At 38.8% G+C, this 10,066-nt stretch overlaps 1 protein-coding gene across 6 annotated transcripts in view; it reads right to left on the bottom strand.

The window, feature by feature from the left end:
• The window catches only part of LOC130930100 (nuclear receptor coactivator 2-like), a 153,418-nt gene that overhangs the window by 7,548 nt on the left and 135,804 nt on the right, over positions 1 to 10,066 (bottom strand). For all 6 annotated transcript variants that reach the window (XM_057857826.1, XM_057857824.1, XM_057857823.1 and 3 more), the window contains 5 exons: positions 9,622 to 9,699; positions 9,228 to 9,435; positions 8,891 to 9,029; positions 8,701 to 8,821; positions 383 to 457 (listed from right to left, as the gene is read on the bottom strand). In XM_057857826.1, coding sequence (XP_057713809.1) covers positions 383 to 457; positions 8,701 to 8,821; positions 8,891 to 9,029; positions 9,228 to 9,435; positions 9,622 to 9,699 — 621 coding nt within the window. The remainder of the gene's footprint in view (positions 1 to 382; positions 458 to 8,700; positions 8,822 to 8,890; positions 9,030 to 9,227; positions 9,436 to 9,621; positions 9,700 to 10,066) is intronic.

Genomic DNA, 10,066 nt, shown 5'->3' with positions numbered 1-10,066 from the left:
TGTACACGAGCTCTGTTTTCTTGTATTCTTCGATTTATTGGTGCTAAAATTAGGGTGCGCGTTATACACGGGTACAATAATTTTCCCTAGATTTTACAAGTAAATTTGGGGTGCGCGTTATACACGGGTGCGCCTTATAGTCGGGAAATTACGGTAATCCAATTAAAGTGAATGAAAACTGAATTCAACTGTATAGCTCATTGAAAAGGCTAGACATCCAATTCATTTAAATTGCGAGAACTGGGTGTAAATGCTCATCTTTCATTGCCATTGACGGCACTAGGCGTCCAATCCCAGTCAAAATAGATTGAAGCCTAGCGCCGTCAATGAGAGCCCTATAAAAGATTAAAGAGGAGATTTGTCCAGTCAACGTCTTACTCACAGAGTTGACGTCGCCATCTTGCGGTATCATGTCCATTCCCGCCAGCTGATCTAGGATCAGATTGCCGTCACCCACCTTGGTAACAAATACAGTGACAATATTTCATTTCAGCAAAAAAAAGTCCTGTTTGGTGAAATCAAATTTTTTTGAGGAAAAAAAAGTCAAACAAAAATCTAATTAGTAAGTCAGGTCGTTTTTTTTGTGTTTGTTTTTTTGTTTTTTAAATTAATGAATGGAAACATGAAGTGAACAAGGGCAAAAAATTAAACCCAGAAAAGTATTATTATTTCTATTTTTAGTGAGTCACATTTTTTCAAAGATCAAAATTCAAATCTCCGGTCAATAATTCTCCCCAAAAAAATAAGGAAAATTTTACATCTTAATTTGTGTTAACAGTTCAATTTACTCTTAGAAACCCCCAAAATATGATTTTTACATTTTTAGTATTATATATGTATTTTCTCCCCAAAATATCTAACATAAATAGAAGTAATATTTTCTTCATTTACGCAATTATTATTTTAAAAAAAAATAATTTTGAATCTTCAATGACAACAAAATGTCTTTTTTTTATTTTATTTTATTTTTTTTTTATTAACAATCCAAATTCCTGAGGGACAAAAAATTCTGGGAAGAAAAATGTGTTGTTGTTTAAAAAAAATCAAATAAAGCGATAATTTCTCAAACAAGTGACTGCAAAAAAGCCCGATAATCAATACGAAATAAGGGTGTAACGGTACATGTATTTGTATTGTAACCGTTTCGGTACGTGGTGCTCAGTTCGGAACGGAGGTGTACCGAACGAGTTTCTGACGTAATGCAACCCTTACTTTTCGAGGCTGTGAGTCAATCGGGTTACAGTTTCTTTATGTAGATGATATTTACTCCGTCTTCTCTACTATAATGACCACCAACACGGTAGGACAGTATAACCCAGAAATGTAAACGGCGCGACAACATCGCCGCCGCGACAACGCAGTGAAACGCGGGTGTTAAAGTCAATCAGCCAATGCACACCAGTCGCAGTACGGCCGCGTGTTAGTTGCGTCCCAGAAGCGGCTCAACGCGACGCACGCCAAAAGAACGGCAGAGTTCATTATTTGACGCGAGACGCGACCCTCCTGCGTCAATATTACTACCGGTAGCTAGGATCGGGCAGACCGGAAGTCACTCGTGTAAAAATACGGTGGATCCTGTTGGAATTTAGTCCCCCCGGCCAAAGCTGCACGGAAACGGCAGCAGCCGAACGGAAATGGTGCTCCGCTGTTTACCGCCCCCACGAGCCAAACCGGGAGGAAGCAAAACTCCGCGCGTTCCTGTGTTAACCCTTTGTACTGACTCCAAGTTCCAAAAGTTTAAAGAAGACTCCCCGAAAGCAGGTTGACAATTTATTCGTCGACAATGGTCAAAAAACAAGGCAAAAACAGACGACGGAGGGACAATTCTGGGTCCAACAAGACTACATAGAAAATGTTTCTGAGCAGCAAATCCGTGTTATCTCAGTGTCCAGTGTTTTTTAAGTCCGTGGTGGAGTAGACCGGGCTGAAGGTGTGTCCAGGCGTTGCTTTTGGGACCTTCCCTCTGTGGCCGGTTTTGGGCGATTTAGGTTTGTGCGCAGATGGAACGTGGTTGCCACAGCGACCGACGCTGGTCTTGACGTCCCAAGCGCACGCTATCAACTTTGTTATCCGGGCTGGTGCTACTTGTTTTGGGACAAAGCGCGCTGGTCTTTGTCCTGATTACCAGAGTTGGTGCGTCAATCTTGCTCGTGACGCACATGTTGGGCTTCTGTGATAAGATGGCGTTGTGTATCTATTCTGCTTCTTTAAACTACAGTGTGCTATTTATTTTATATTAGGTGTGTTAGAGTAGTGCAGTCCTACAGTAAATATGATAAATGATACTATTCCTTGATTAATTATATTACGTGTGTTCGAGTAATGCAAACAGACTGTACCTACGAGAAACGGTACCATTTTTTCATCTCCCCCTCAGGAGCCCCGATAAGGTGATTCACTTTACTGAGTTCAAGGGCATGGAGTGAAGTCTGCCTAAACTGTAGTTAGATGAATGTGTTAGACTAATGCAGTACTTCTCAAATAGTGGGGCGCGCCCCCCCAGGGGGGCGCAGAGCGATGCCAGGGGTTGCGCATGTGAGCTCTGGGAACATGTTTTTTTTTTTTTTTTGCCGTACTAGAATAAAGTGTACTTGCACATCCACCCAGTGGGTGGCAGTTGCGCTCTGATTTTCAGAGTGCGCGCAGTATTTTTTAACTAAGCAAGAGCACACAGAAAAGAGATATGAAGAAGAGCTGTGCGCCGTTTTCGAAAGCCGTTTTCCGACCGGACTCACGCAGCGACCCACTGTCTTCTCCGGTTCTCACGTGTCCGCCCGAGAAGTGCCATTTTCGGCTGGGATCGTCACGACGACCGCCCTGACCTACGGTTGCTTTTGGCTTTGACTTTCAATACAGTGGGAGAAGAGCAAAAACCAGTTTACTGTGCTTAAAAATGATTATAGCGGACAGCCGGAAGCCAGATCAATTAAGACGCCACTTACAGACATAAGACCCCAATCTCATTGATAAGCCGCTTGATTGTTTTTCAGCGAAAACGTGTCGAATATTGCCAACAATCGTCCCGCTTTGTCCGTGTTATATCAGTAAACCAGTGAGCACTGTTAGCATGCTCAGTGCTAAATAACCCCACACCATTGCGCAATAAATGAGGTGATACTGTGAGCAGCGAAAATAAAAACTGTCCTTCTGTCCAAAGACACTCTTCCTTTTGTCCAAAGACACTCTTTTTTATTTTTTTCTTCAATTCAGTTTTGTTTTGTCGGTCAATTTTTTGGCATATTGTCCTCATGAGTTAATGTTTCTAATCAATCTGATTTTTTTAATTATTTACTGATTGTATTACATTTTATTTTTCAGTATCAAATGGTCAAAAATGTACCTTGAGTGTATTTTTACAATTTGGATGTGACTTTTTTTTAAATTCAGGCAAATTGATGCGCGTTAAGTCTTTTCTGTTACAAACAAAACGATGTTGATAAAGTAGGGCTGTCAAAATTATCGCGTTAACGGGCGGTAATTAATTTTTTAAATTAATCACGTTAAAATATTTGACGCAATTAACGCACATGTCCCGCTCAGACAGTATTCTGCCTTTTGGTAAGTTTTACAGCAAGGCTTTTTGTGCTGTCTAACAGCGAACTCTTGTGGTCGCTTTGCGACATGGTTTATTGTTTTCTTGCCAGTTCAATATGGCTGCACGACGTCTCGGGCTGACGCCTACGTTGTAATGTTGTGCTTATATGATCCTTGGACAAGATTTGTCCGTAAGTATGGTTGTTGTAAAGAATGTACATATTATGTTAGTAAGTGAAATGTTATATTTTTTGTATGAGACGCATTTTGTTTATGTTTAGTGAACCTGAATAGCGTGCTAAGCTAACATTGTTGCTAATGCAATGTTTGTGTACTTTTTTTTTTGTAGTTTTACGACGGTCTAAAGAGGACAATGGTTTGAGGCCATTTTATTAATAAATCAGATGAAAAAAGGAAGAAGTCTGATTATTAAGGCGTCGTTCACTAGCTGTCTAGCTTTGGAAAAAGTAGACGCTTCGGAGTGAGGACAGCAGATTTAAATGACAGTAGAGTGAAATGCCCACTACAGTCCTTATGTACCGTATGATGAATGTATATATCCATCTTGTGTCTTATCTTTCCATTCCAACAATTTATTTTACAGAATATACATATATATATATATATACATATATATACATATATATATACAGTGGTACCTCTACATACGAATTTAATTCGTTCCAGGACCTTGTTTGTAAGTCGAAATGGTCGTATGTCGAGCAGGATTTTCCCATAGGAATACATTATAATTCCATTAATTCGTTCCAAAGCCTAAAAACATATACTAAATTCTTAATAAATACTGCTGGCACTGTTACAAATGGCAATTAAACATAGAAAAACAAATAAGTTATAAATAAATAATTCAGAATAATATAATAAGAAGAAGAATAATTAATAATTATTCCTGTAAATAATGTAATGAATGGGATTCTAATATGGCGGACACTTTTTACTGTCCCTGAACGCACCGCGAAGTGAGATAGGTCGGTGCGGTAGAGATAATACTTTCGTTTTCTTGAGAGCAGTCAACTGCTTAAGACAATGGGCGTTTTGTGTTGGATAAGTTCTTAAATTAATGATAAAAACGTGACGAAGCTGGCGATTTCCTTGGCAATGTTACCACAATGATAATTTTCACCTTAACTTATAAATAGTGGCGAACGGTGGTCGGAAGAGGACCACGGAGCTGTATTGTTGAGCCAGTTCAGGGACACGCACCCCAAGCTCATATTTTTCTATAACTTGCATCTTCATTTCAAAGGTAAGCATCACTTTTTTCCTTGTTTCTCCAACTGTATCAACTTTTTTTGAAAACTGTGTTGATTTCTCACACAAGAAAATCCACCGTGCGTTCGTTTGCAGTGCTGTCATGTCGTCGTATTTCGAGCAACTCGTCGGATGTAGAAACAAATGGCGGCTCAAATTTTACGTCGGATGTCGAAAAGATCGTGTGTCGAAGTGATCGTATGTAGAGGTACCACTGTAATTTACAGAAAAATATGGCATATTTTATAGATGGTTTGGATTGCGATTAATTGCGATTAATTACGATTAATTCATTTTTAAGCTGTAATTAACTCGATTAAAAATTTTAATCGTTTGACAGCCCTATAATAAAGTTATACTTTATTCTAAGTTCATTTATATTATTGTTTTTTCTTTAGTAGAAAAAAGGACACACTGTTAGGCAGACGCGTACTTAGAATAATAATTTTATAGACAAATGATACTATTTACAGTGGCGGCAGAGAGTTTTGGCGGGGGGGGGGGGCGCAAAATATTTACGTCTTCCTTTGGCGTACCAGAAAATAATTGAGAAGCACTGGACTAATGCAAACAATTATATGGTGTGTGCGAGAACAGTACCTATTCCCTTCAATCCGGTTGATTTTAGAACTAATATGCAATCGTAACCCACTTTTTGAGTCCATCAGATCTCTTGAGTGGTAGATCGGGGCACAGTTGACTTGTCTTTGTTGATTTACTGCTGTCTTCTCTGCTATAATAATAACCAACACGTCCCCGTGTTCAATACAAAACCCTCCTACCACAACAAAACATGTAGGAACTAATATTCACAAAGGAACTAAAGTTATACAACATAAAATATACAATATAAATGAATACTACATCACATTTGTAAAATATAAACACATAATAAAATAAATAATAGCCCTTTTAAATAAAATAAATTGAAATGAGCTAAACACCTGTAATTAAATAATGAGAATAATACACAAATCCTGCTTATACAATTAAAATTATAAATTTCTGTGTGGCGCTTTAACTTGAGAAAATCCCCCAATAAAGCTTTTGAAAACCGTTCATGAGAAAATTTTCCATTTTGTTTTCTTACTGTACAGAAAATGAACCCAACCGTGACCTCAAAACCGAGGTACATACCGAACCGAGATTTTTGTGTACCGTTACACCCCTAATAGGAAATGATCCAAAATGTACAGAAAAAAAACCTTAGAATGTCCCAAAATGAAGGAAGTGACTTAAAATCAACAGGAAGTAACCTATAAGTACGCTCAAATTAATAAAGAGGTGACCCATGCCTGCCATTGACTTGAATTGACGTCAGATTCATTTAGCTCTTTTCATCCTACTGCTTTGAATCGGAATGAGTTTATCACTAGTAGACGTCCGATCGGTTTGATGTGGGGAGGGATGGCAGGTAATTCATTATCTGCTATCCCTCCCACTTCAAACGGATTGGACATCAATGGCCGTCACTGACAGCCAATGCCAGGCAGTGAGTTCATTTTGGGAAATTTCAGGTCATTTCCTGTTGATTTTCGATCACTTGCTGTTCATTTCGGGGCTTTTACAGGTCATTTCCTGTTGATTTTTGGTTACTTGAAATGGAAGTGACTCAAAACTGTCCCCGAATGAATGGGAAGTGACTCAAAATTGACAGAAAGTAACTGGTAAATGCCCTAAAATGAACAGGAATTGAGTGTAAATTACCACAAAAGACTGGCTGTGAACGATCTGGTTTCAGTGCCACGTACGGCGCCAGATTTCCAATCCAGTCGAAATGATTTGGACTAGAGCTGTCAAAATTATCGCGTTAACGGGCGGTAATTAATTTTTTAAATTAATCACGTTAAAATATTTGACGCAATTAACGCACAAAGGCCTGCTCAAACAGATTAAAATGACAGCACAGCGTCATGCCCACTTGTTACTTGTGTTTTTTGTCTCCCTCTGCTCGCACTTTGGTGCGACTGATTTTATGGGGTTATGCACCGTGAGCATCGCGCATTATTGACATCAACAATGGCGAGCTACTAGTTTATTTTTTGGTTGAAAATTTTGCAAATTGTATTAAAACTAGGGCTGTCAAACGATTAAAAATTTTAATCGAGTTAATTACAGCTTAAAAATTAATTAATCGTAATTGATCACAATTCAAACCATCTCTAAAATATGCCATATTTTTCAGTAAATTATTGTTGGAATGGAAAGATAAAACACAACACGGCTATATATATATAACATACGGTACATAAGTACTGTATTAGTTTATTATAACAATAAATCAACAAGATGGCAATAACATGATTAATATTCTGTTAAAGCGATCCATGGATAGAAAGACTAGTACTTCTTAAAAGATAAATGTTAGTAGAAGTTATAGAAATTTTATATTAAAACCCCTCTTAATGTTTTTGTTTTATTAAAATTTGAAAAATTTTCAATCAAAAATAAACTAATAGCTCGTTGATGTCAATAATTACACCTCTTACTCATGGTGCAGAAAGCTATAAAATCAGTTGGACCCAAGCACCAGCAGAGGGCGCCAAACACCAAAAAACAAGTAACAAGCGGAAATTACACTCTGCTTTCATTTTAATCTGAGCGGGGCATGTGCGTTAATTGCGTCAAATATTTTAACTAGGGCTGTCAAACGATTAAAATTTTTAATCGAGTTAATTACAGCTTAAAAATTAATTAATCGTAATTAATCGCAATTAATCGCAATTCAAACCATCTATAAAATATGCCATATTTTTCTGTAAATTATATATATATTCTGTAAAATAATTTGTTGGAATGGAAAGATTAGACACAAGATGGATATATACATTCAACATACGGTACATAAGGACTGTAGTGGGCATTTCACTTTACTGTCATTTAAATCTGTCTATGCTGTCCTCACTCCGAAGCGTTTACTTTTTCCAAAGCTAGACATCTAGTGAACGACACCTTAATAATCAGACTTCTTCCTTTTTCATCTGATTTATTAATAAAATTGCCTCAAACCACAGTCCTCTTTAGACCGTAGTGAAACTACAAAAAAAAGTACAAAAGCATTGCATTAGCAACAACGTTAGCTTAGCACGCTATACAGGTTCACTAAACATAAACAAAAAGCGTCTCATACAAAAAATAGAACATTTCACTTACTAACATAATATGTACATTCTTTACAACAACCATACTTACGGACAAATCTTGTCCAAGGATCATATAAGCACAACATTACAACATAGGCGTCAGCCCGAGACGTCGTGCAGCCATATTGAACTGGCAAGAAAGCAATAAACCATGTCGCAAAGCGACCACAAGAGTTCGCTATTAGACAGCACAAAAAACCTTGCTGTAAAACTTACCAAAAGGCAGAATACTGTCTGAGCGGGACATGAGCGTTAATTGCGTCAAATATTTTAACGTGATTAATTTAAAAAATTAATTACCGCCCGTTAACGCGATAATTTTGACAGCCCTAATTAAACGAAAACATTAAGAGGGTTTTTAATATAAAATGTCTATAACTTGTACTAACATTTATCTTTTAAGAACTCCAAGTCTTTCTATCCATGGATCACTTTAACAGAATGTTAATAATGTTATTGCCATCTTGTTGATTTATTGTTATAATTAACAAATACAGTACTTATGTACAGTATGTTGAATGTATATATCCATCTTGTGTCTTATCTTTCCATTCCAACAATAATTTACAGAAAAATATGGCATATTTTATAGATGGTTTGAATTGCGATTAATTACAATTAATTAATTTTTAACTGTGATTAACTCGATTAAACATTTTAATCGTTTGACAGCCCTAATTTGGACGACTAGCGCCGTCAACAGCAGCCGATTAGTTAACGAGAAAAGTCTCTTGATGAAATTTTACTCTACCTGTTCCTGATGCATGATGTTGCTGACGTGTGTGGCCATGTTGATGTTTGCGCCTCTGTTGTTCATGTTGTTGTAGACGTTGACGTTGCCAGCGAACGGCGCCTGCTGGGGTTGGAACACGCTGGGAAAGCAGAACACGACGTCGTGACAATCCAAAAGGCGGGATATCGGAGAAGTCGGAGAAAATTACTTGTTGGCAGGTTGCATCCACGAGTTGATGTCTGGGACGTCAGAGTAGGCGGGCGCCGCCCCTCCCTGCATTTGCATACCGGGTGACAACATGGACGCCGAGTCCAAATGAGGATGAGGAGGAGGATGGCTGAGGCCTCCTGGGAAATTGAACAAAGTCATGTTTTCATTGAAATATATTCTTACTATGATTGTATCAGCAGTACTGTTCATTAATCTTATTCATTTAAGTGGAAATCTGATGTAATACACATCTTGACCACAGGAGGTCCACATAATGTCATTCTATTTTTTCTGACAACATCACTAAATGAGCTTGATTGTGACATAGCGAGTACCGTAGCCTTGCGCGGCATAGCCGTAGTGTTGAGCGGCGGCGCTTTGAGCCAGACGCGGGTTGGACCCGCCCCCCGCGGCAGCCATGTTGGCGGGCATGTTGACAGGCATCATGGCGCCGTGTTGTTGTTGCTGTTGTTGACGTTGCCGCAGGTGGTTGCTGAGGTACTCGCGGTGACGCTGCGCTAACATCTGCGTGTTGAACGAACCCTGGAAAGACACACGCTTTAATTGTGAAAGTCCGCAAGAAGTCACGTGAATTTGTACAGGAATGGGATTTCCTTCAAATGACTGATCTGGATTAACTCATTCAATTCATAGAATGATTATATTTCAGTGGCATAGACGTCTAGTGCTGTCAATGGCAGCTTATAGTTAAATATTAACGAGTCTGACCTGGTTGGGAAGGTTGGACCTCAGAGGTAGATTGATACCGGACACCCCAGTCATCTGGTTCATGATTGGCTGACGGTTCTACAAGGGAATACCTGATAATTAACTCATGAAAGTAGCTCAAGAAAAAAAGAAACAGGAGTACAGTGGTGACTTAAGATATGCCGATCATAATGGGCGGCCATCTTGGGACATAGGAGACAAAATGACTGCAAATGATGCTTCTGGAAAACCAAGTCGTTCAAAAAATGGTTGAAAATAGTTGCCTGGTGTACCAGACTCACCGCTGTTCCAGCGATTGAGTCTGGCGACCGTCCGGCGGATCGAATTCTGAGGGCGGAGCAAGCCACAGCAAACAGACAGCGGAGTGGACCAATCAGCGACGGGCAGACGTGACGTTGTTAAAGCGACAAGTAATTAGCGTGAGCGGAGAATGGAGAATTTTATT

This window comes from Corythoichthys intestinalis, chromosome 14 (genome assembly GCF_030265065.1).
Source record: "Corythoichthys intestinalis isolate RoL2023-P3 chromosome 14, ASM3026506v1, whole genome shotgun sequence".
Taxonomy (NCBI): Eukaryota; Metazoa; Chordata; class Actinopteri; order Syngnathiformes; family Syngnathidae; genus Corythoichthys; species Corythoichthys intestinalis.
Note: the sequence above shows the minus strand (reverse complement) of the source record. Positions and strands in the feature narration are given on the sequence as shown.